At 38.5% G+C, this 27,823-nt stretch overlaps 1 protein-coding gene across 1 annotated transcript in view; it reads left to right on the forward strand.

The window, feature by feature from the left end:
* Window positions 1-27,500, forward strand: part of CYYR1 (cysteine and tyrosine rich 1) — a 103,235-nt gene extending 75,735 nt beyond the window's left edge. Inside the window, exons 3-4 of the mRNA XM_042954748.1 lie at window positions 14,677-14,834; window positions 26,470-27,500. Of these exons, the coding sequence (XP_042810682.1) occupies window positions 14,677-14,834; window positions 26,470-26,654 (343 nt within the window). The 3' untranslated portion in view covers window positions 26,655-27,500. The remainder of the gene's footprint in view (window positions 1-14,676; window positions 14,835-26,469) is intronic.
* Window positions 27,501-27,823: the final 323 nt, after the last annotated feature.

The raw sequence follows: 27,823 nt of genomic DNA on the forward strand, positions 1-27,823 counted from the left end.
CTTCATCGGTCAAATCATTTACCATTGAACTCCAGTGATAAAATGTTATTGTGTAGATCACCCTACCAGTCACAACACATTCAAGATCATTTGTCATTCTCATTTTGTATTCTCTTTGACATCGAGGCATTGTAGAGATTTCTTGAAGGTCTCTCACTGAATCATTAAAATTTAGCTGTATATAAGATGCAAGATGAATGATCCCAATTTAATAGAAGTTGGATGTAGTCTCTCATGCTTTCTTGGTTTTGACATGATTTTTTGGAACTTTTTCACGGGGATGTCAGAGCACCTGTATGCTACTTAAAACTGCTCCTCCGTATTGAAGTTTTCTTTTTGTTTATACTGTATGCTAATCTTGGCGAAGGATCTGTATTATGTAAGCTTGGGTCAAGGATTGTGTCACACACACACAAAACACACACACACACACACACACACACACACACAAAGTGAAATAACAAAGGTTTTAACACACACACACACACACAAAGTGAAATAACAAAGGTTTTAATAATTTTTTAAGGCATTTCTTTCTCTCTCATGAAATCCAGAGATAAGCAATTCAAGGCTGATACAGCATCTCCTTCAAACCTCCATCCCGAGGAGGGCTGTCTTCATTTCAGAAAGCAGGACAGATGGAGGGACAAAAAACCCATTCAAGCAATTTTTTAAGGAGGTTTCTTGAGAGATGTCACAAAATATTTTACTTACAACTTACTTTTCCAGAACTTTATCACATAAAAAAAGACCAGCTTTAAGAATCAGGGAGGTAAGCAATAGTATTTATTTCAGGTAGGCATGAGTTAACCGGCAAGAGTTCTTTTATTAAAGGAAACATACAGAACAAATACTGAAGTAGACAACTCTCTACTATAGGATTGAGTCAGGAGATTAGGTAGATTTATTCATGTAGAGAAACGTTGTGCTCACTTTGGCAGCACATATACAGAGAAACATTAGTTTCTAATTTTTTTTTTAATTTTTTAGGGCTTATTTTATTTTTGCCAGGGCCGGGGTGGGGGGGGGGTTGGTGGAGAGACAGACTGCAAGTGGGAGAGGGGCAGAGAGAGAGGGAGACACAGAATCCGAAGCAGGTTCCAGGCTCTGAGCTGTTAGCACAGAGCCCAGTGTGGGGCTCGAACTCACAAACTGTGAGATCGTGACCTGAGCCCAAGTTGGACACTTAACTGCCCGAGCCGCCCAGATGCCCCTAGGTTCTAATTTGACTATGAGGATAACAGAGAAGTAACTGGTAAACCACCTCTCCCAAAAGGATAATTTGAATGAAGTTAGTAAAGAAGATTAGCATGATAAAAGGCAAAATAAATTATCTTGAGCACATAGACTTATTGGGAGAATCTTATGGATTGATGTTTCTACCCTCCTAAAATAAGTGTTTTACATATGGGGTTATAACAATATTTGGTCATGCTTTAACCATTTGAAATTATAGTAGTCTTACTTGATTTATATATTCCGTATATATTTATATATTTATATCAGATATAAATATATCTGTATATATTTATTTATATATTTATATCAGATATATATATCTGATTTATATATTCTGATTGATTTATATATAAGAGAATATATAAATTCTTTATTACATTATAGGTGTACGTGTAGCTGGCTAGAGAGAGACAGATATAAACATAGGTATATGTAGTTCTGGGGTCCTCTTGTAACTAATGGAAGTTACAGAACTAAATATTTTTAATATTGAAAGCCATACTCCATTGGGTTTGTTTTTCTTTCTTAACATTCTGTAATAACTTATCAAAGCAAGAAGATGCATCATTTTTAAATTAAGTAGTTCAGAATTTTACTAAATCCTATACCTTATCGATTGTCAATACATTTAGAATAAAATATTGGTTTTAAAGACTTCCGGACATGAAAATATTATACCAAAATATTTTAATGCATTGGATAAAAGAACAGTTATTGAGCAAATGGAATAATAGATTGAGGAAAAAATTTTGCCAAGCTTTATTCTGTCCACGTGTGCATTTTACTTTCAGCACTACAGTTGGGATATTTTTTTCTTTGCTTTAACTCATTGCATATGGATCATCATAAATAAATAGGATTATTTAGTAGTCCCTTTAATAAAGAGGGCCTCTGTTTCACTTAAAATTTTCATTGTAATAGGAGATGAAGCCATTTTAAGTTTATTCTTTTGAAATCGTGGTCATTTTTTTTCCAGAAAACTCCCTCTTCTAAAAATTGTCTCTTCCTTATTTTTCATGTACTTCTTAAAAACTCTTTTGTCCATATACAAAGTTTCTCCTAATGGAAATATTCTGTAGCTCTGCCTGTATCTTATATGGGCATCAAATATTTCTGTGGCCCTTTTTATTATCTTATTTTATCGAGACTGGTGTTATTAGATTATTGCATAGAATATTCACTTGTCCTTTGTATTATGCTGTTTTATAAAATGCATTTGTAAGTTGGTTATGTCAAAGAAAAGAAATATCACAGTGGTATTTTTTCATATCTATTACTTACCTCAAACATTATTTTTTTTTAACGTTTATTTATTTTTGAGACAGAGAGAGACAGAGCATGAACGGGGGAGGGGCAGAGAGAGAGGGAGACACAGAATCGGAAGCAGGCTCCAGGCTCTGAGCCATCAGCCCAGAGCCTGATGCGGGGCTCGAACTCACGGACCGCGAGATCGTGACCTGAGCTGAAGTCGGACGCTTAACCGACTGAGCCACCCAGGCGCCCCTACCTCAAACATTATTTAATTGTAAAACCATGTCAAGATATCTGTATTAAGTTGCTAGATAACAGTGCTGACCCTAAAAGTGTGTCATAAGTATTACTGTGCCAATGGCAACATTATGAGAATCTTTTTGACTTATGAAAAGCTATTTATGGAATGAAATATATTCTCTCTGAGCCTTGTTATAGACCACAGATTTATAGTATCATTAGAGCCACTACAAATACATTTAATATCTTCTTATTAAGTCTCATTTTGGTACAGATTTTCAATCTATAATTTCATTCAAAAGTTTTTCATTATCAGCAGGTGGTCAGTATCTACCCATGGAGTTAAACAATACACACTAATAGGCATTTACAAATATTTTGGAGAACAGAGAAGGAAGCATGTGGGGTGTCTTTCCTCCTGACAGGAATCACTTCTCCTATCAACGGAGTGTCCTACAGTTCAACTCAATTCTGACACTAAGTCCCTGAGTTGGCGTCAGACTCCACAGGTTTAAGGACTCAGTCCCACAAGACTGTCCTCATTTCAGATGCCAGTCACCAGTATCACGTTCCCGGGTTACCCACACTTCCATCTAACGTGGCTGTAAAGTCAGGGATTCCCACAGCCTCCTCCTTCGGGGTTGAATCAATGCTAGAATTCACAGGACTCAGGAAAACACTTTACTTGGAATTACCAGCTTACCATAAAGGATACAATACAGGAACAGCAAATGAAAGAGCTGCGTAGTGCAAGGTCTGGGGGGAGGTGGGGCATGGAGCTTCCAGAACTTCCAAGCACTTTTTAGATACTCCCCCTTCTACAGCATTAGCTTGTGCTCACCAACCCAGAAGCTCTCTGAACCCATCGCATAGGGGTTTTTTGGAGGTCTCCCTGTGCATGCATGATTGAATCACTGGTCATTGGTGATTAACTAATTTGCAGCCCCAGGCCACTTTCTCCGAGGTCAGAAGTAGAGCTGAAAGTTCCAACCCATTAATAGTGCTTAGGACTTTTTGTAGAGATCAGCCCTCTTCTTAAAGCTGTCTAGGGGCCTCCAGCTACCAGAGATCTCATTAGCATACAAAAGACACTTTTATCACTCTGTAGATTCTAAGGGTTTGAAGAGCTGTATGCCAGGACCCTGGGACCAGACCAAACGTTTATTTTTTTTTTATTATACCACAAAGCAGGAGTAATTTTTGTATTGAAGTAGCAATGAAGTAGAAATGAACTACGGTAAATATCAGTAGGGGTAATCAAAAAGTATATTCAAACTTGGCAACTCTCATGAGTTTCTAATTAATAGAATTAAAAGATCTTCCAAATACCATAGACTGTTACATCTTCAGTACAAATTGCCCAGCCTATGCAACCACTTGCTTTGTTACAATATCATCAGTGGCATAACGTTTTAGAAAAAGTCATCTAGGAAAAACCAACATTAATTTATTCGCAAGTGAATTAAATCAGACATCAGTATACTTTTTCTGTAACAGGTGAGAGTAAATATTTTAAACTTTATAGACCATGTGGTCTCACAACTATTCAACTTTGACATTAGAGCACCAAACCAGTCAGACAACATGTAAACAGATGGGTTGGGCTTTGTTCCAGTAAAACTTTTATTTGCTAAAACAACTAGGCATGGCCTTAGTTTGCCTACTGCGGGACTAGGCTGAGTAAAACAGCATTCACTATAATAAATGATTAAAATGAACAATTAAAAAAATAATTTGCTTTAACAAACTTGGATTTTTGCCTATTGATTGTTGTATATAACCAAGAAAACTGAATGTTTTTGTTTATTACTAAGCTTACAGAATTATTAAATACCGTGAGAAGATAATTATTTCTGAAATTTTTTAGAATTCATGAAAGGTTTTGCAGTAGTCTCCTGAGAACAGAAAATTGTCTTTGCATACATATTTATCCAAATTGTGCTTTAAAAAAAATTTTTTTTAATGTTTATTTAGTTTTGACAGAAAGAGAGAGAGAGAGCATGAGCAGTGTAGGGGCAGAGAGAGAATGAGACACAGCATCTGAAGCAGGCTCCAGGCTCTGAGCTGTCAGCACAGAGCCCGATACGGGGCTCGAACCCACGAACATGAGATCATGACCCGAGCTGAAGTCGGACGCCCAACCCACTGAGCCACCCAGCGGTCCCTCAAATTGTGCTTTATAATCCAGAAATCAGAAGTTAAAATTTAACAAATTAATAGCATCAAAAATTTTAAAAATATTAAAAATTAACAGCATTTTCTTTTCTCAAGAAAACTGCCCTTTCAGGTTTAATTTAATAATAAAGAAGTGCCAGTAAGAAGTACTTCCATTACATTACTGTGGCCAACAGACACATGAAGAGATGCTCAGCGTCACGAATCATTCACTAATCAGCCATGTGAGTTATCCACCTTACACCTGTCAGGACTGCCATTGCCAAAAAGAGAAGAAATAGAAGTGTTGGCGAGAATGTAGAGGCAAAGGAACCCTTGTGCCCTGTTAGTGTGGCCACTGTATGAAAATAGTATGAAATTCTTTAAAATATATATAATTTGTATACTGATACATATTGTATATAATAAATATTACCTATTTGATATATTAATGTATATATGTACATACATATACATACAATGAAATATTACTCAGCCACAAGAAAAGGTAAAACCTTGTCATTTGCAGCAACACGGATGGACCTCGAGAACATTCTGCTAAGCGAAATAAGTCAGACAGAGAAAGACAAATACCGTATGATCTTACTCCTATGTGGACTCTAAAAAAAAACAAAACAAATGAACCTCAGGCCAAAAAAAGCAGAATCAGACCTATAACTACAGAGAACAATCTGATGGTTGCCAGAGGGGAGGGGGATGAGGAGTGGACAAAGTAAACGAAGGAGAGGGGAGACACAGGCTTCCAGTTATGGAATGGATAGGGGGATGAAAGGTGCAACATAGGGAATATAGTCAGTAGCCCTGCAATAACGTGGTATGGCGACAGGTTGTAGCTACTCTTGAGTGTAGCAAAACCATAGAGTTAGCTAATCATTACGTTGACCGCTTGAAACTAATGGCACATTGTAGGTCAATTGCGTTTCAATTAAACAAAGAAATACTTTCATTACAGGGAAAGAATTTTATAGGTGATATTTCCATCACAGTTAAAGAAATGTGAGATAGCTTCATTCATTGATTTATTAAAGATTTTTTGAGCACCTCTAATATGCACAGGAAAAGGTTTGGAATCATATATGTATGTCAATAACATACGATTTTTGCCCTGCCAGCCTAAATTAACAGCTATATCTTTAAAGATATTTATCACATTTTCATCTCTTCTAAAAAGGTGTTTCTATATTTCGCTTTAAAAAATCACTTTATAATTTTAAACAATTACCTTTTTTGCCAGTATTTTATTTCTCAAAGCCCCATTGCCTGACTGGACCTACTTTTTCCTATTCTTCCCTCTAAGTACAACTTGAAAACCCTAGATGTTATATATAAAACAAACAAGAAAAGTTTGAAAGGTGAAGAGAAGGTGCTAGAGCAGCTAGGATTCCCATGCCTAAAGAACACAAGAGTGAATTCCTTGTGCTTTCTCTTGACTCATTTATCCCAGACTTGGAGGGAACCGGCAACCCAGAAACACCAGTGGACACATACAATAAAAGCCCCAACAAAAGCCTAATCTTTCCAGCCGCAGCACCAGTAAAGAGGCAGCCTCGCAAGACAGAAATCTTTTAGACAATAACAATTTGACTACAAAACAACAAAGGAAACAAATACAGCCCCATCCTAACATCTACCAGTAAAGGTCAAACGGGGAGCCCAAACCCAACAGAAGAGCTACAAAATACATGGAGCAAAACTGATGAAAATGAAGGGAGAAACAGACAAATATTTAGTATAGTTGGAGCCTTCAACATCCTCACTCATCAATTAGTAGAATAACTAGACAGAAAATCAACTAGGATACAGAAGAACTGAACATCATCAACCAGCTGAATCTAATCATTTACCAAACACCCTATTCAACAACAGAAATATAAACCCCAGAAATAGTCCCAAATAAGCATGGCCAACTATTTTTGTTAATGTTTATTATTTATTTTTGAGAGAGACAGAGCATGAGTCAGGGGAGGGGCAGAGAGAGAGAGGGAGACACAGAATCCGAAGCAGGCTCCAGGCTCTGAGCTGTCAGCACAGAGCCTGACATGGGGCTCGAACCCACAAACTGTGAGATCATGACCTGAGCCAAAATTGGACGCTTAACTGGCTGAGCCACCCAGGCGCCCCAGGGCCAACTAATTTTTTAACAAAGGTACAAAAACAATGCAATGGGGGAAGGATAGTGTTTTCAATCAATGGTACTGGGGCAGTTGGATGGATATCCATGGGCAAAAAAATTACCTTCAACCTCAACCTGACACTTTATCCAAAAATTAAACCAAAATGGACTATAGGTTTAAATGTCAAACATAAATCTAATAAATCTTTTAGAAAGAAACATAGGTGAAGTCTTCAGAACCTTGGGCTTGGTGACGAATTCATAGGCACGACACCAAAAGCTTAATCCATTAAAGAAAAAATTGAAAAACTGGACTTTATTAAAAGTAATTTTTTTTCTCCGCAAAAGACTGTTAAGAGGATGGAAAGACAAAATACAGACTGAGAAAATATTTGCAAAGTATATATCTGATAAAAGACTTCTATCTAGAATTTATGAAGAATTCTTAAAAGTTCAATAGTAAAAACACAAACAATCCAATTGGAACATGAATAAAAGACATGAAGAGATATTTCACTGAAAAATAAATCCACAGATAGGGGGCCCCCCGCGGGGCTCACTCAGTTGAGTGTCTGACTTCAGCTCAAGTCATGATCTCACGATTTGTGAGTTCAAGCCCCATATCAGGCTCGCTGCTGTTAGGCTGTCAGCCCAGAGCTCGCTTCAGATCCTTTGTCCCCCTCTCTCTGCCCCTCCCCCGCTTGCACTCTTCCAAAAATAAATACATATTTTTTTTAAAAAGATAATACACAGATGGTAACTAAGCCCATGAAAAGATGTTTATACCCCTGCCCTCAGCCATTAGGGAATGTAAGTTAAGATCACAATGAGATATCACTACACGCCTATTAAAAAAAAAACTAAAATACAAAATAATGACAATACCAAATGCGGGCAGGGATGTAGAGAAACTGGATGTCTCATACTCTGGTGGTAGGAATGTAAAATAGTACAGCCCTTCAGGAAAATACTTTGGCTGTATCTTTTCAGATTGAACGTATACTTTTCAAATAACCCAGCAATCCCACTTTGGGGCATTTATCCCAGAGACATGAATACTTATGCCCACACAAAAACCTGTACATGATTGTCCATGGCAGTTTTATTTGCAAAAGCCAAAACTGGAAATAACCAACATGCCCTACAATAGGTCCTGGATAACCAAACTGTGTTATATCCATACCAGGAAATACTACTTAATGATAAAAAGGAATGCATTGGGGCGCCTGGGTGGCGCAGTCGGTTAAGCGTCCGACTTCAGCCAGGTCACGATCTCGCGGTCCGTGAGTTCGAGCCCTGCGTCAGGCTCTGGGCTGATGGCTCGGAGCCTGGAGCCTGCTTCCGATTCTGTGTCTCCCTCTCTCTCTGCCCCTCCCCTGTTCATGCTCTGTCTCTCTCTGTCCCAAAAAAAAAAAAAAAAAAAAAAAAAAGTTGAAAAAAAAAAAGGTTGAAAAAAAAAAAAAGGAATGCATTGGTATGCACAAAAGCTAGGATGGGCTCCAAGGGTATTATGCTCAGTAAAAAAGTCCATCTCAAAAGGTGATATACTACGTGACTCCATTTGCATAACACTCTTGAAATGACAAAATTATAAAAATGGAGAACAGACTAGTGATTTGAGCAGCTATTAACGGTGGGGAGGAGGGAGATGGGTCTAACTATAAAGAAACAGCACGGGGAAAATATTTGTGGGCAAAATATTTGCTTGCCATAGTGACTGCATGATCTCTGCCTGTGTTAAAATGACACAGAACTATGCACACGCTTCATCCTAATGTCACCTTCCTGATTTTGATGTCGTACTGTAGCCACCGGGTGGAAGAGACACAAGGATCTCTCCGTACTATTTTTACAACTTTCTAGGAATCTATAACTATTTCAAAATAAAAGCTTAAAAAGGAAAATATGTACACCTGGCAGTCCATTCTTTCAAAAAAAAGTACATTCCCTACACTTTTTTTCAAGATCTTTATGATGCCCAATTTCTCACACGAATAGCTTCTCTCTTTCCGACAGTTGACGAAACCAAATTATTTATGTGCCAGAAGGTTACTGCTTGTTTATTGTTTCTCTTAATTAATAATGGAGTAAATAATGCTATAAATGTTTTACTTGCCATGTCTTTAATAACTAATTTACAGTTGCTAATGGGTGTCGAAAGATCAAGGACACCAAAATCATGATTTAATCAGAAACCTCATTTAACACATTAGTTGCACCCTCAGTAGTGACCTCGCAGGCACTTTTGCTGGAGCTGCTAACAGGAAAACAAAATGTGACCCGTTTTCTACTTTCCTCTGTTTAAAAAATGAATTAATGAATATAAATATGTACCGACTTGATACCTTAACAGCTTCCATCACACTCATTTCGGAAACTCTATGCCTGCATAATTGGGCCATTGATTACTTCTGAAGCATAAATTAAGCCCACCAAATCAATCTTATTTGGACTTCAAAATTACAATAAAAAGGTTTCCAGATGACTTTTGATTTACTTATTTCAAATTATTTCCTTTGATAAATCTTTCTTTTTTGAAAAGACTTATGTATTAAATTGTTAGACTCGGTCATTCTTTAAGTACTAATAACGGCACATCCAAATACATCTCACATTCTGCTTTCATAATTTACTAACAAAGTTAAGATGCATGTAGGAGTATTTTATTTTTTTAATGCTTATTTATTTATTTTGAGAGAGGGAGAGAGTGTGTGTACATGAGCAGGGGAGGAGCAAAGAGAGAGGAGAGAGAATCCCAAGCAGGCTCCACGTTGCAAATGTGGAGCCCCATGCGGGGCTCAATCCCACAAACCACGAGATCATGACCTGAGCTGAAATCAAGTGTCAGAAGCTTAACCGACTGAGCAACACAGGTGCCTCAACATGTAGGAATATTTTAAAGAAGTCTATTGGAGTCTATTGGAATTATTAGTGGCATTCTGTTTTTTAAGAGCGGGAAAAGTCATAAAAAGGAAATCTCTTCTGAAAAGAACAAATACGTGTTCACAATTCCTGGTCTGCAGTTCTGAAATCCTCCAAACAAAACAATGACAAATGTATGTATCTCCTCACCTTTACTGGGGCGCCTGGGTGACTCAGTTGGTTAAGCGTCCGACTCCTGATTTCGGCTCAGGAGCATGAGCTCACGGTGCATCAGGCTCTGCGCTAACATCTCAGAGCCTGCGTGGGTTTCTCTTTCCCTCTCTCTCAGCCTCTCTCTCTCTCTATCTCTCTCTGCGTCTCTCATAATAAACTAATAAACTTAAAAAAATATTCTCACCTTTACTGCAGAAATGTAAATGTGGGGGTGCCTGGGTGGCTCAGTCAGCTAAGCATCTGACTTCACTCAGGTCATGATCTCACAGTTTGTGGGTTCGAGGCCCACATCAGGTTCTGTGCTGACAGCTCACAGCCTGGAGCCTGCTTCCGATTCTGTGTCTCCCTCTCTCTCTGCCCCTCCCCTGCTGGTGCTCTCTCTCTCTTCTGAAATAAATAAAATAAAAACATAAAAAAAAATTTTTAAGGAAATGTAAATGTGTATGTGCTCAGGATACTGGCCCTGGAAGAAGTATCCTACAATATAGGGTGTATGTACTATATTCCCTTTACAAAATCTTAAAATTTCTGATTTAAGAGAAATATCTGGCCTCAAGGGTTTGGGACAAGAATCACAGAGCTGTCTTAGAAAAGTCTAGGACAGATTATAGGATAGAAACAAAGTATAGGATAAAAAAGGATAGAGGGATGCCTGCGTGACTCAGGGAGTTAAGCATTGCCCACTCTTGATTTTGGCTCAGGTCATGATCTCACAGTTGTGCGATTGAGCCCTCCACACCCAGTGTATTTACACTCCACCCAGTGTGGAGCCTTCTTAAGATTCTCTCTCTTACTCTTCCTCTGCCCCTCCCCTGATTATCATGCCCACACTCTCTCTCTCAAAAACTAATGAAATAACTAACTAAATAAAAGTATAGGATAGATATTTATATGGCATGAAAATATGCCAGATATATATCTGGCAAATGAGTCCAGGAGTACAGATATTTCGTGATATGAAATCTGAGAAAAGAGTCAGATAATCACCATGCTGACCTCCGTTTAATTAGTAAGAAAACTAGATGGGTGGGGGGCATTCAGCAACTTGCCCAAGGTTACTCAGCTACAGCTGGAACCCAGGCAGTCTGGCTTTAGAAATCATTCTTTTGAACCACAAAAATTATGTTACTGAAGACTAATTTTGAATGGTTCCACTGTCGCAACAGAGTGGGATGAAGTCTCTAAGTTAACAGCACAAGGATTTGTGGAAGTTCATGCCCTTATAGGCAAAACTCTAGGCTCCAAGAAAGTGTCAGGCTGGCTCATACATAACATTGGAGGATCCTGTTCATTGGGCACCATGAACAGCCCCAAAGAAAAAAACTATGGGTGCTCTTACACCGTGGATTTCATCTGTCCAATGGTAGCCTTCCACACTGAACTTTCAAGCAGCTAATCAGTGCTTCTTTTTTAAAGAGCAGAAAATTCAGGATCACCAGACATTTAAGGAAAATGCCAAACATGAAATGGATCAAAATCATCCATAAAAAGGAACCTAAACAGGAAGGAAGAAATACAAAGTGTAGAAGAGAACATTTCAAAAAAGTATACATCATTGTACACCGTTCTTATAAGAGGAGCCAATAGATAATACATGAAAATAAAGGGGCGCCTGGGTGCTCAAGTTGGTTGAGCATCTATTTGTACCTTCAGAGATTAGAAGAAACTATATCCATGAAAGCAAAACAAGACATTATACAATAAGGGGGTGGGTGCAATGGACGATAAGATAGAGCATCCAGAAATTAAAAATATGACAACTGAAAATTCAATAAAACTTTGGAAGGTAAAGTCAATGAAGTTCCCCAGAAAGTAGTTCAAGAAAACAGAGATCAGAAAACTTAGAGAAGTTATCCTGGAAGTTATTTCAGAAAAAGCTTCCAGAAAGAGAAACACATAAAATGGTGGAACGGAAATCATCCATGTATGGAACAATTTTAAGAACTGAAGAATGAGGGGCGCCTGGGTGGCTCAGTCGGTTAAGCGTCCGACTTCGGCTCAGGTCACGATCTCGTGGTCCGTGAGTTCGAGCCCCGCGTCAGGCTCTGGGCTGATGGCTCAGAGTCTGGAGCCTGCTTCCGATTCTGTGTCTCCCTCTCTCTCTGCCCCTCCCCCGTTCATGCTCTGTCTCTCTCTGTCTCAAAAATAAATAAAAAAAATGTTAAAAAAAATTAAAAAAAAAAAAAAAAAAAAAAAAAAGAACTGAAGAATGAGTCTCCAGACATGAAAAATCCTAAGGGACTGGAAAAATAATTTATAAAAAAAATCCAAGCACATTATGCAACTTCAGAATACTAGTGAAAAGAAAATGCTAACAACTTCTGGTAACTGTTTGAAAATTTTCTTAAGAATTTGGGGGTGGGGGCTAACAGCAACATGCATATGGAAAGATGGGAACTCATGGAAATTCCATAAAGTAAGTGTAAGAGAGATGAAAGTTACCAGTGTACCTTGCTTGACTCAGCAGCAAGCGATGTCATGGTAAATGTCAATACTGATGACTGATTTAACCATGGATCAAGTTTGTCTGTGGGATCGAAATTCCCAAACACTTGTAAGAGGAGCCAATAGATAATCCATAAAAATAAAGGGGCGCCTAGGTGGCTCAAGTCCGTTGAGCGTCTGACTATTGATTTCGGCTCAGGTCATGAAATCACAGTTCATGGGTTCAAGCCCCTCATCTGCCTCTGTACTGACATGTTGGAGCCTGCTTGGGATTCTCTCTCAATCTCTCTCTCTCTCTCTCTCTCTCTCTCTCTCTCTCTCGCTCTCTCTGCCCCTCCCCCACTTGTGCATGCTCTCTCTCTCCTTTCTCTCCAATGAATAAACATTTTAAAAAAATAAAGGAATGTAACTGTATTAATGAGAAATAAGAAGAAAGGTACTAAAACAATGTTTGAAAGAGTTGAAATGGTTACTTCTGGGGAGTTACCCAAATTAGAAAGTGAAATTTTTCTTTATTGTCCCATGTCTATACACTGTTTTTTGTTTAAAGTCTATTTATTTATTTTGAGAGAGACAGAGACAGTGCAGAGAGAGAGAGAGAGAGAGAGAGAGAGAGAGAATCCCAATTAGGTTCCATGCTGCTGGTGCAGAGCCCTACGTAAGCCTCGAACTCAGGAAATTGTGAGATTATGACCTGAGCCAAAATGACAATCCGGACGCTTAACTGAGCCACCCAGGCACCGATCCCATATGTTTAAAATAAATCTTTAGATATACATTCAAAATTTTGAAATATAAAAATATAATTTTCTCCTTGCAATCATCTGTCAATACTGGTATTCTGCGAACATTTGCCTTTTCACTTGTAGTATTAAGTTAACCAGGTACCATGAACATTTCACCCCAATCCATGTGGACCTCTTCACCTTTTTAAGTCACTATATAGGATTCATTCTCTGGTGCATTACATTTTTTTTCTTTTTGTAATTTTCTTGATATGGATATTAAGGTGCTTCTGATATTTTGTTATTAGCAACAACACATTGAGAAATACCCTTGTTACATTATTTGTGCCCACACGTGCTGTATTTCCTCAGAAAGCATTGCTAGAAATGATGCTGCCTGTTGAAAATTTACCTTTTCACAAAGATTTCCCCATTACTTTCCAAAATGTGGACAAATGTAGACTCTTACAAATCATACTGTGTGCACATAATGATAATGGCGATTCTTTCATGCGGTATTTTTCCCTTCTATGATTTTGTCGTGAGAGATAAAAGCCTTCCAGAGAAAAACATAACGTTAAAGAACAAAGGTGTTGCTTGCATTGTTTCCAAATTTAATGAGAATATTGTTTGTCGTAACTGTTTTCTGAATAATTTTTTAAAACTGTTTGGTTTGGGGGCACCTGGGTGGCTCAGTCAGTTGAGTGTCCAACTTCAGTTCAGGTCATGATCTCACAGTTTGTGGGTTCGAGCCCCGCATTGGGCTCTGGGCTGACAGCTCAGAGCCTGGAGCCTGCTTTGGATTCTGTGTCTCCCTCTCTCTCCCCGCCCATCCCCAGCTCATGCTCTCTTTCGCTCTGTCTCAAAAATAAATAAATAAACTTAAAAAAAAAAAGTTTGGTTTGGTTTTCTCTGTTTTGTCAAGAAAAAAAAAAATCCCAGTTCTACTTTGTGAAGAGTTTTAATAAAGATAAACGTTAAATCTTCTTTAATATTTTGGTATTTATCAAATTGTTTTCAGTAAATGTGTACTCAGACAATAGGTAAATTCTTTGCTGCTGAAGTACACAGCAGAATGTTTTTTTAATCATTGTTTTCGAGAGCATATCTGGATAATTGTGTTTTGTATAAATATATGGATTTCTAAAACCAGAATCTGAATGATAGTTTTACTGTACTGAAAGAGGATTCCCTGACGGCTTATAACGTTTTCCTATCTATTGAAATACACAAGACTACTCACTTGACTGATTCAGGGAATTACCTTTTTTTTTTTTTTTAACATTATCCTTAAGAAGATTTGTAAAGGAGCATTAGTCACATAGTCATGGAGCTGTATTTGAAAGACTTTTGAGCCTTTTCAACAAATGTACTTTTGTTTTTCTTTTTTAGGGGCACCGCAATTGCTGGCATCGTGTTTGGAATTGTATTCATCATGGGGGTCATTGCTGGGATTGCCATATGTATCTGCATGTGCATGAAAAACAACCGTGGGACCCGGGTGGGCGTCATCAGGACCACCCACATCAATGCCATCTCCTCCTATCCTGGTAAGCACAATCACTTACTCCTTCTGAAGGAAGAGTCAGATTTGTTAGTTATGCTCTATGCCTTGGAGAGAGGAAACATTGAAGAGGCCACCACAATCATCTCCAAGAAGGTAGGGCATTTCTAAATTAACGTAGATTGAAGCTCTAACTTTCAATGGAGATTAATTAGATCCAGGTAACAAAATCTACCTCACATCTGAAGGTATTCGTATTTTTAATGCCTGTCTCATTGACCGCAATTCCCAATCAGCCGGAGTTAAGAGAAATAGACAATTCACGCCCACTGTGTCTACCAGCCATAGGTGATTACACAGTAGAGTTTTCTAGGTCAGTCTGTATATGTACATTTTGACATATAAAAAGGAGTCAAGTTTTAAATGTAATACATTCTTAAAAAGATAATTTCCCATCCACTGTATGTTCTTTCTCAGCTCCTTTATTTTTATTTTTATTTTTTAATGTTTTTTTTTTTATTATTTTTGAGACAGAGAGAGACAAAGCATGAGCAGGGGAGGGGCAGAGAGAGAGGGAGACACAGAATCTGAAGCAGGCTCCAGGCTCTGAGCTTTCAGAACAAAGCCTGATGCAGGGCTCGAACCCACGGAGTGTGAGATCATGACCTGAGCTGAAGTTGGACGCTTAACCAACTGAGCCACCCAGGCGCCCTCTCAGCTCCGTTAGAAAAGAGGGTACACCTCGGGGTATCCTCTCCAGAGGAACAGTCAAAACCAGGGGTTCCTCATTTTAGCCAAAGTAAATGGCAAATTCCTGACTGGGGGCTAGAAGGCAATGCATGAACTGGCTCCTCTTTTTATTTGTCTGACGTCATTTCGTTCTCTACTCCCTCTTGCCACTCTGGCTCTAGTCACACTCTTCCTTGAACACAGAAACAGGCTCCGTGTGCTCTGTGAACACAACAGGGCACACTCCCATCTTAGGCCTTTGCCTAGAACACGGACTCCCGCACTCAATTCAACTCTTTGCTCAAAAATCACCTCCTGACTGAGGGCTGCTCTGCCCACTCGATTTTAGAGTGTATTGTGTCCCTCCCCATGGTGTCCTTATTCTACCCAGTTTTTTTCCCCCAGAGTACTTTTAATCTTCTAAGATACCATATAGTTTATCTCATTGCTATATTTACTGTTTATTGTCCATCCCCTCCTTCTAGAATATTAGCTCCACAAAGAAGAAATCATTGTCTATTCTGTTCACCACTCAATCCCAAGTATAATACCGGGACTGGCACATAATGGCCATTTAAACAGATGTAGTTGGGGCGCCTGGGTGGCGCAGTCGGTTAAGCGTCCGACTTCAGCCAGGTCACGATCTCACGGTCCGTGAGTTCGAGCCCCGCGTCAGGCTCTGGGCTGATGGCTCGGAGCCTGGAGCCTGTTTCCGGTTCTGTGTCTCCCTCTCTCTCTGCCCCTCCCCCGTTCATGCTCTGTCTCTCTCTGTCCCAAAAATAAATTAAAAAAAAAAAATAAAAAAAAAAAAAATAAACAGATGTAGTTGAACAAGAGAGGAACACCACTCATGACAAGATCTGATGTAGTTATATACAAAAACCTAGAGAATTTACTTTAAATTCCACCCTGGAATATGTAGCTTTTACTCACACAAAAGCAATTCACAATGTGGATTCTTTCCAACTTAGTAAAAATATTGTTGGGATTAGTGTAATGATGTTAGAACTCGAGGAAAGGGGAGAAAAGGGGGGGTTGTTTTTTATTCTTCACATCTCCCTGTTTTTACCTGGTCAGCCCATAACTCAAGAGAACAGAGGAGAGTCAGAGAGAGACATTAACTAGAAAGAAGACAAGGAGAAGCCCTCTGTAGATAATATTCCAGATACACTTTAAAAAAAATTCTTAATGTTTATTTATCTTTGAGAGAGAGAGAGAGAGAAAGCAAGTGGGGTAGGGTCAGAGAGAGAGGGAGGCATAGGATCCGAAGCAGGCTCCAGGCTCCGAGCTCTCAGCACGGAGCCCGACGTGGGGCTCGAACTCACGAACTGGGAGATCATGACCTGAGCCAAAGTTGGACGCTCAACCAAACTGAGCAGCGCAGGAGCCCCCAGATACACTTTTGCTTGACCAAAAAAAAGCTTAAATTAAACATTAAACATTTTAAAACATTAAAAAATATTTTGGGGGGCACCTGGGTGGCTCAGTCGGTTAAGCATCCGACTTCGGCTCAGGTCATGATCTCACGGTCTGTGAGTTCGAGCCCCGCGTCGGGCTCCGTGCTGACAGCTCGGAGCCTGGAGCCTGCTTCGGATTCTGTATCTCCTTCTCTCCCTGCCCCTTCCCCACGTGTGCTCTCTCTCTATCAAAAATAAGTAAATGTAAAAAAAATTTTTTTAATATTTTTTATAAAAGTAGAATGTAAAATACAAAATATTTGAATGTGAGGGCTTATGTTTTCTCGGGTTTGAAGTTTCTATTTCATGCTTGGATACATGTTTTTGAGTGGCGTCATATATTCTGGCAGATCACGACAGCATGGTGCATTTTCAGTAAATGCATTGTTCTGGGAACCGAATACCGTGAGAAACATAATAAGCCTTATGGTGGAAGCATTTTTACTGCAAAAAGGCTAGGTCTTCACAAACATAATGTGCTTGATCACTTCTCATTTCCTTCGCAAAGTAACTAATTAAGCTTTTACTTAAGAGATAGGAAAACACACAGAGTAGTACTGAATGCTTTTCAAAATCTTTCATCTGTAGACATATTACATATTTTTCCTCACAGTAATGAAATAACCTTGTGATAAATGAGGCAACCACCCAATTTATTGTATAGTCTTACAGCCTGAGGGCCACATGCATGAGTAGAAAATAATTTGGCCAAGGCCATCTTATTCCTTGCTGAAAGGGCTCAGTGAGGACACCTGCAGTGAACGCTATTTCTGTGCACTAGAGAGATTACTGACAAAAGGTAGTCTGCCACCCCCAATACTTTGTTGGACAATGACCTTCCAAAATAGTTTTTGTTCCTGCCATGTTGGGTAGAGTGAACAGTGTCCAGTTTAATTACAATTATTTGTCAAGTCTTAGAACTTCCACTACTTTCCAGAACTTCATTGTGAGCAAAGGAAAGTGATTGTGCTAACCCTTTTTTAAAAAATAGGTTTGGATGATACACACTTGAAAGAGAAGAATACAGAAAGACCACAACAGAAGGCTTTGCAAAGATATAAAAATCAACAAAAGGAAAGCAGGGAATTTCAATGCTATCAAGAAATCTGAGATCTGAAGTACATTGTTGAGTCCCCTGCTGATTGCCTAATAGATGATTGATAGATAGATAGATAAATAGAGATAGATAGATAGATAGATAGATAGATAGATAGATAGATAGACAGACTGATTTGGGTAAACAGTGGAAAAGGAGGGGGAAGTTCTTGCAAACAGAAAAATGACAAAGGATACATATAGAAAGGGGTTGTGGAATTGGAAAAAATCATCATTTTTAAAACCATCATAAGAAAAGGTTGGGGGGGCGGTGCTTGTGTGGCTCGGTAGATTAGGCAGCCAACTCTTGGTTTCGGCTCAGGTCACGGTCTCATGGTTCGTGGGTTTGAGCCCCACATTGGTTCTGCAATGACAGTGTGGAGCCTGTTTGGGATTCTCTCTCTTCCCCTCTCTCTCCGCCCCTCCATGCTTCTCTCTCCCTCTCTCAAAATAAACAAATAAACCTAAAAAAAAAAGTTTGGGACAAGAGTCATTAATGATGCTGAATCTGGGGGAAGAGGCTGCAGGGGGGCAGGACATTTGCAAGTATCTACTCCCAGGTTTGCTGCTAGTTATAAGGGGAAAGATAGAAACCAGACAGTAGAGAAATCAAACAACATCTTGACCAGCCAGTAAAGTCACCAAAGAAGGACAGATGGACATCTTGCACCTTTGGGTATTAGTTACTCTGAAGATGACACAATTGTGTATGTGTAGGATTCTGGTTGAAAGTTTACAGCTTGAATCTAAGCATGAAAAAAAAAAATCTGACAAAGCCAAGTTGAGAAGCATTCTATAAAATAACTGACTTGTGGTCTTTAAAATCTCCTGGAAATATTTCATTAAGAAATCAAAACTCTAGGGTGCCTGGCAGGTTTAGTCGATTAAACGTCTGAGTCTTGATTTCGGCTCAGGTCATGATCTCACGGTTTGTGAGTTCAAGCCCCGCATCAAGCTCTGCACTGACAGTGCGGAGCCTGCTTGGGATCCTTTCTCTCCCTCTCTCTGCCCTTCCCCTGCTCATGCTCTCTCTTTCTTAAAATAAATAAATAAAGCTTTTAAAGAATTTAAAAAAACTCAAAACTCTAGGGGCACCCTGAGTGACTTAGCTGTTTAAGCGGCCAACTCTTGATTTCAGCTCAGGTCATGATCTCACAGTTCATGAGATGAAGGCTTGTGTCCGGTCCTGTGCTGAGTGGAACCTGCTCTCTCCCCTCTCCCTTTGTCCCTCCCATGCCCATGCACTGTCTCTCTCTTTTAAAGTAATTAAACATTCAAAAAAAGAAATCAAAAATCTATTTGCATCATTGAATTCACAAATGAGGGTAACCTCATTAGTATTTGCACTGAACACACAAAGACTTTCATATACTTATCAAAGGATTTGGTGATAGGAGGATAGTATCTTCTGATTGTGCCTATATTCTTACAGAAATTAGAAACAAGTCTTGTTCTGAAAGTGGGTTGAGGAGATGTTTATAGTTAAGGAATCTCAGAGGGGCAGGGAAATACCTAAAGAAATACATAATTTCCAAGCAATGCCAAGGGTTTCCACACTTAAGAATATAGTCATTCCTTGAAAGTGAAATCAGTTGTTTTAATTGTTCATTTTTCTCTAGCCACTTTAAGCTCCTAGGTACCAGTCTGGGAGAGCCAAAATGTTGAATTTAATCAAGATTGGAGATTTATCAGGCAATGGGGAGAAAAAGAGATAAGAAAGTTGATAAATGCACAGAAATAATTTTACTGATGGATGATAAATCTAAGCTTAATAAAGAAAGATAGGAAGACAGGAAAGAGGTGACATCAGTTTAAATTAACTTTTTTAAATGCCATCAGTGAAACTGGAAATCTAGGTGAAGTTCAAGATATGTTGGCGTGCGTATTCTAGAAAGGTAAAGAGTCGCGGTCAGATTTACATACGTACCATTCCGTTATTGGTTACAGCAAGGGTGAGAAAAAGATTTTTGCAGGCAAAAAAGTTCAAGTGTTAAACATACTGTTTAACACTTCATGAAGTGGACAGTCTTCATGCAGAGAGCTGCAAAATAGGTGGAAGGAAGGGAGCTTTTAGAGGATAAAAAAATAAAGAACAAAGAAGAGAAAAATAAGAAATATCTGATTGGCTGCCGCATAAACCTTGTTTGGAGTGAGAAGGAACAGGAAGTAAGTATAGAGCCCAGAGTTGGCTTGGGGTTTGGGGATTAGCTGACTGGATCTACTAAGTTCCAGGTCAAGTGGAGCTTCGTAGGGACATGATGGTTATCTAAGCTTTGGTTTGCTGCCATAGCACCCTGGGCAGAAGTAAGCTCCATCTTGGGGCTAGAAATTAACTTCAACACATGAATGTTGAAATCATCAACAATGCTAATAGAAGTCATGATGTGGAGAAAGATAATGGGCCAGATGCTAAATCTTCAATGGATGAGAGTCTAGAGCAGAGCAGACCACAGGTATTGATAACGAGGAGGAGTAGAAAGTAGTATAATCTCATAGTGTGTGCTACAAAAGAGCCCAGGTTTTTAAAGAGGGAACATAAGCCACGGTTTGAAAAATGGCTATGAGAATCCCAGAAGACACCCAGTGCACCTGCTGGCCCTATAGGACGTAGGATACGGGAGAAAAAGAAGACCTCTGATTTAATACTGCTGTAGAGGAAGCTGCCCTCTCAGGACAGATCTGACTTGAATGAAAACAGAAAGTGAATGTTCACTTCCTGAGATAATTATCTCCTGTATTCTTCCTTCTTCTCAAAAGCTCAAAAACCCCTTTATTTTTCTCGCTCTCAGCAGATCTCATTTCTCTGGAAAACAGGCACAGTTAGAAGAAGACTGCCTCATATTCTGAGCTAGAGTAATGTGTAAAGGGATGAAAAGGTGAGGATACAAAGGGCTTTTCTGACGACAGACTTTGTGGTCTACTGAGTACAGTGAAAGGGGGTGGGGAAAGTTTAGAAAATTAATTAAATTCATGCCTAAAGCCTTCCGGAGTTAGAGGTCTACAATGAAGGATGTTCTCGTAGCTTGTCTAGTAACTTGTTTCTCTGGTAACAGAGAGATGTAAAACATGACTGGACTAGGTCTCGATGTCATCTGAGGGGAAGGGGAATGACAGCTTCTAACAATATCATCTTTTTGGGAAGTGCATCTTAGGCCACTATTGAGAAAAAGTGGGCAGGACTGGGTCCGTGTGGTGGGGATGGAAGCAGTGGAGAGGTCCTGCTGGGAGCTCTGTGGGCTTTTGCTCTGAGTACGGTTCAGGCAAATTGTGAGTAGTGGGATTTGGGAGACGATGGAGGAGAAGATTTTCTCCTAGCAATAATATTAGGAGTTATCTTTAAAATTAAGTTGTGAGCTGGAGCCCTGGGTGGCTCAGTCAGTTAGGCAGCCAACTTCAGCTCAGGTCACGGTCTTGTGATTCGTTGAGTTTGAGCCCTGCATCGGCCTCTGTGATAACAGCTCAGAGCCTGGAGCCTGATTCAGATTCTGTCTCTCTCTCTCTCTCTGCTCTCCTTCACTCTCTCTCTCTCTCTCTCTCTCTCAAAAATAAATAAGCATTTTTAAAAAATTAAAAATAAGTTGTAAGCGAACACTAAAGTATATTAAAAGATAAATTGAGGCATATTAAAACTTTAAGAGTTTATCTGAGCAAAAATTGATCTGAATCAGACAGCACCAACCAGAAGTTGTTAGGAGTACCCTGCCTTATATAGAGAAAGTGTGGAAGTGAAGAAATGCTCAGCTACAGCTTAAATCCTAGTTGGCTCTTTGTGATTGGTTGCCTTTTTGTAACTTTGAAGCATTTATAGGCTTACATCTTGGTTTGCATACCGTGACAGTGGAGTCACCTCAGTGTAATGGGCTCCTTGTTTATTAACTTCACAGGTGGTAATCATATTGCAATATATAAACATGTCAAACCAACATTTTGTACATCTCAAACTTACATGATGCTATATGTCAATTTATCTAGTAAGAAAAATTTTTTTTGAAACATGTTTAAAAAAAGTCATGAGATTCACCTGGCCTACCAGATATTAAAACCATTTAAAACCAATAATAACTAAATGGGATATTAGTACAAAAATACATGCCTTGTTCATTGGAATAGAACAAATAGATTAAAATTTCACAAACAAAAGGAGAGACAACAAAGCAATGTGAAAAATGAGGATTAAGAAGGCACGTAGATAATTTGGCTTAGCCAAAAATTTTAAATTTAGAAAAAATAAACTTTGATGCAAATATACACCAAATAAAATAAAACATAAATTTAAATGGAAAACCTCAGAAATAGTTTGGTTACGTATCAGATATCTGAAAGAGGAGATAAATGTCTAAGTTTAGAAACAACACAGAAGAGATAAAAAAAGATGAAGCATATATTTTAAGTACAAGTTTTCAACTGTGGTATGTCAAGGTAAAAAAATATAATTAATCATTTTGACAGTTATTTTTAGAAAAATACCTAGAAAAGATACACACTTCTGTATATTTGTTCATATCATATTATGTTAATTATATCTTGATTCGAATTAAGATCCCACTTTTTAAATTACCAACCTAAAACAAACTAAAAATCACCCAATATAAACTACAAACAGCAAACAAGTTGTAGAACAATGTGAAATCCAGCTACTACCAAAGAAATGTAAAATAAAGAGCTATTGTTTTTACCATTAAATTACCAAAGTGTTAAGTGATAGCCAGTTAGTTGATTCTTGGAATTTGATTTTAACAAACTAAATCAAAATAATAATACAAAAAAAACCTATGTGTAGAAAGAGTCATCACTCCATTATTTATAATAATAAAAAATTGTTAATTTCAAAATAACTGAAGAGTCAGAATAATATGCAGACATTAACAATAAAGTTTATGAAGAATATGTAGTAGAATGAAAAAGACTATGTTATAATACAAAGTAAAAAAAAAAGCATATACCCATTTTACATGACTACAAGGATATAAAAACCATAAATGACTAGAAGAGATTATATAAAGATAGTTGTTAAATCATGGCGACAAAATTATGGATGATTTTCCTGCTTCCAAATTTTTTAAAATAATGTTGTATATGTTTTGGTAACACTGTGCATCTTCCCCTTTACGTTTGCTTTAGAGATGTTGGCCTGAGTGGATGAAAAGCATTATGTTTCTTCTATGAATTACATAACGTCTGTAAATTTTATAATATTGTAGAAAACTATAATGACATTAAGGATAAACAGCATAGGTGCACCTGGGTGGCTCAGTTGGTTAAGCATCTGACTTTAACTGAGGTCATGATCTCGCGATCAGTGAGTCCAGCACTGCATCGGGCTCCATGTTGGCAATGTGGAGCCTGCTTGGATCTCTCACTCTCTTCTCTCTCTCTGCCCCTCCCCTGCTTCTCCCCGTGGTTTCTCTTTCTCTCAAAATAAAATAGATAAATTTAAATTTTAAAAAAGGATAAATGGCATATTTTCCCTACTTAAATCATAGAATTGGAGTATTGATTATGAAAGAATTTCAAAGGCACCATCCCTCCAGCTGCATCCATACATCTTTGAAAGATGATTGACCTTTAAGAACAAAACCTCTTAGAGTCAGTCAGGAATTTTCTAGAATTGATACCTTAAAAAGTTTACTTCCTAGTGAAACCTTATTATCGCAAGAAGGAAAGATTATCACAGTCCACAGTTATACAAGTCTTATTTCAAAGTATCTTCCAGTAGCTGGTATTATAAAAGATGTGCCATGTTTATTTCATGATGGACAGTCCTCAAAATATTGCTCTTCTGCATTATGTTATCACTTTATCAAAATTCAAAGGCTGTATGAGTAGAAAGCTATATGGCTCTAATCATGTCTTAAATTTTCATGTTCAGCATGCAGCTGTATAAACCATAGGGAATCTCACTGAAATGTCCTCTAGCAGTTTTAATGCAGATGGCAAAACATAAACACTTTGTTACATAAATAGACACTGTCACCGCTTCATGACAGAGAATGATGCAGAGTCGATCTGTAGAATCATTCTACGTGTGCTCCTCGAGTGGGAGGCAGGGAAACCTTCCGTATAAAAACAGCTTAGAACCACACGTTTATAAGAAACAGTTCAATGGGTATCCAGCTGTAACTTCCTGTTTTACATGGAGCCTGCATTTCTTGGCTTGGATGAAGTATATTATAAATCTCTTTGTCTCAGTCTTCCTAGATATAATGAAGCAAAGGAGTGGGTGTAATACAGCGGGAGTGTGTGCTTTGAGTCCACAGGGGTTGTTCCGTTTTGTTATAGAAAACAAAGCTTGTGATAGCCCAGACTCCAAATGTTTAATTAAAGCAGGCTTAGAGAAGCTGTATACAGCTGTGTCCTCTGCCATGAGGCCTTGGCCTGTAGAGCCCACCAGACACTGGCAAAGCCTTTGCTCAGGAGAGCAGTCCTCAGAGGACATCCTGCCCAGTTCTGTGTCTCCATTTTCCTCTTTTCTCAGGTGACTCAGTCCTGTGTCCTCACATCCCTGAGTACAGGCAGATCAGTAAGTGGTTCAAGTCATCAAGCTCTTGGTAAAGCAAGCCAAGTTAAAGGGATCCAGAAGAAACATTGTTCGTGTTGCATACAGGGTGAAGCCCTATGTTTGTGCACGCATATCAATCAGAACACTATCGTAATCTTATTGGTAAGAGCACAATTTAGAAGACTTTTTTTAAAGATTTTATTTCTAAGTAATCTCTGCACCCAACATGGTGCTCGAATCCACCACCTGAAGATCAAAAGTCACACGCTCCACCAACTGAGCCAGCCAGGTGTCCCTGGAAGATATTTTAGAAATAAGTTTATTGAAATGCTGCTTGTTCTTTTCTTCCATTGTAACGTTTTTTTGCATTATTATGCAAATGCCATTTTTTGCATTATTATGACAGTAGTCCTGTGATTTAGGCTACATTCATAGTAAGCCATTAAGGCATGTCAATTTCCAATTAGAATCATGATCGTGGTGATCATTCAACTACTGCCAAATCATCAGAGGCGTTGCTCAGATGTTGCAGAATGATTGGTTCTTGAAGACATGGAGTACATAAGGGGTGCTTCTCTTCCAACCCTCGACACGGGATTGGCACACTACAAAATAGACATCCATACAGAGTCGTGATAAAGTGTATTAAATGTGATTTAAAACACACTGACATATATTAACAATAAGAAATTAAGAAAATTTTTCAAACAATACTTAGAAAACGAAATTCTTCATTCCTATTCACAAACGTGCTTGCCTAAAGCGAGAAAAACCCTCACTTTTTTTCTTATTCCTATAATGGTTCCATGACCTTCTGAGTTGCAGGAGCCCAATAAAGGGTGCCCAATACCTGAACACCTTCTTTCACTCTCCATCTCTTTCTTCACCTACCTAGTGATCAAGTAAGCACTCAGCTGCTCAAGATCTCTTCTGATTTTTTCACTCAATGCCATGACTCCCTTACACTCTTTCACATATGCTATTACATCATTTCTCCTTTCCTTCTGCCCACTTCAATCCATATGGCTGAGACAATCACCTTCCCAAAGCATATTTACCAGCATATTAATATATATATATACGTGTATATATATATATACGTGTATGTATATATATATATATATATATATATACATACACGTATATATATATATACACGTATATATATATCTGTTGTGCCTGGGTGGCTCCATCAATTGAGCGTCCAACTTCAGCTCAGGTCATGATCTCACGGTTTGTGAGTTCGAGCCCCACGTCAGGTTCTATGCTGACAGCTCAGAGCCTGGAGCCTGCTTCGGATTCTGTGTCTCCCTCCCTCTCTCTGCCCCTCCCCCACTTGTGCTCTGTCTCTCAAAAATAAATAAATGTAAAAAAAATTTTAAATATATATATTTATATATATTATAAATAAATATAAATATATATTTAAATATATATATAATATATATACATATATATTATATATATATATATATCTGGTAAATGCACATCACACACTCCTTATGTGATATTCAGAGCCCTCCATGATGATGCTACAATCGGATTCCTCAACACTTTTTCCCATTTCCACCCTCCACGTACTTTTTGCTTTCAACAAAAGTGTTCTTCTGCTTCTGTGCTTTTGCTCAGTCTTGAATTAGCCCCTAGTCTTTAATTTATCTGCCCTTTCACATAATTCCAAGAAACTTCCCTAAGCAGCCAATTCTAAACATTTTGGCCAATGGCGCCATTTTTTATAGCACCTACCCTTTCATATACGTGCATCTTCAACCAAATAAAACTAAGATTTTTTTCAGACAAAAATTATGTCACCTCCCAAAGTGCTCAGTCCAGTGGCTGAAACATAGTAGACACTTAAGTATTTGCTAAATGTCTGACGCCCTTTACCTTTCCTTTTTCAGTGGCACCACCGCCCTATAGTTATGACCATGAGATGGAATACTGTGCCGACTTGCCGCCTCCCTACTCTCCCACCCCACAGGCTTCCGCGCAGCGTTCTCCACCCCCTCCTTATCCTGGAAATTCAAGAAAACAGTCCTTCTCCCAGAACAGAATATGTGCCAATCAGAGATCTTGCTTGGAATAAAAGGCTTGCTCTAAGGAATACATTTTTGGGTGAAACAATATGTCGAGTAGAATGTCCAGGCTAAGAAACACTGAGTTTTTATCCTTCTCTGAGCTGACCCCATCTGACGTACTGCTCGATTTGATGGTATCATATTTGAAGAGATGTACCAGTCAATGTAAGCACATTCAGAGAAGAGTAACAAGATAGACAAAACATCTGAAAATCATGTTGCTTAAGGAAATTGCAATACTGATCCTGGAAAAGAGAAGAATTAGGAAAGACCGGAGGACAGCCTGGACTACCTAAGGAGACAACTATATTCTGCACTGCTTTAAAAGTTGGAACAAGAATTATTCATTCTTTCGTTCATCAATAAATACTGTTCAAGTGCCTAAGAGCTCACTCTGTCTTCCACTGTTTGTGAAGCACTGGATGGAAGCTACAGGAACTTTGGTTTCTGGATGAGAACAAGGAACTTTGGTTTCAGTATAAGAAAGAGGAGTTGGAGCTTCCTTATTCACTAGATTGTTTTGTGAAGTTCTCTATTACCAAGACTTCAAACAGAATCTGTCTATCTGATAGAGACATGCTCTAGAAAGGACGGCTAAATCAAATGGTAGATGGATCCACTGGGCCCCAAACATTCTGTTCATGTTTTAGGCAAGAGTGAAGTAAGTCTCTATGCCTCCAAGAATTAAAACAACTGGAAGAGTTGAATCTTCTCTATTTAGTTTGACAGCTAAAACAGGATCAAAGGGACTCAACAGCTGCTTAAAGCCAAGTGCTAGCTACTGCTATCTAAAAATCATGTGACTTTAAGTAGTGTTTTATTATGAAAAAGGTTATTCCAACTGTGGGGGGGGGGGGGGAGGGAACCGTATTGAGTTCCACAAGCAACAAATACTTCTCTTCAGATTAAGAGATTAGAAGCCAAATATTCCCATGGGATTTTACATCAAGGAGTAGACTCGTAGAACTTGACAAAAAAGATATACAACAATTTACAAAAAGAAGAGAGGAAAATAAAATTTGGATTCTGTTCTGTGGAACTCCATTCATATGTAGCTTAGTCAAATTTGTTTCCCTTTTCTTTTGTAATACTTTAAAAACCTACTCCCTTGAAAAAGTTATACAGTTAATGGAAAGGTTATGATAGTGACACCAAACGGTTGCCTTTTGCCAAAATC

This window comes from Panthera leo, chromosome C2 (genome assembly GCF_018350215.1).
Source record: "Panthera leo isolate Ple1 chromosome C2, P.leo_Ple1_pat1.1, whole genome shotgun sequence".
Taxonomy (NCBI): Eukaryota; Metazoa; Chordata; class Mammalia; order Carnivora; family Felidae; genus Panthera; species Panthera leo.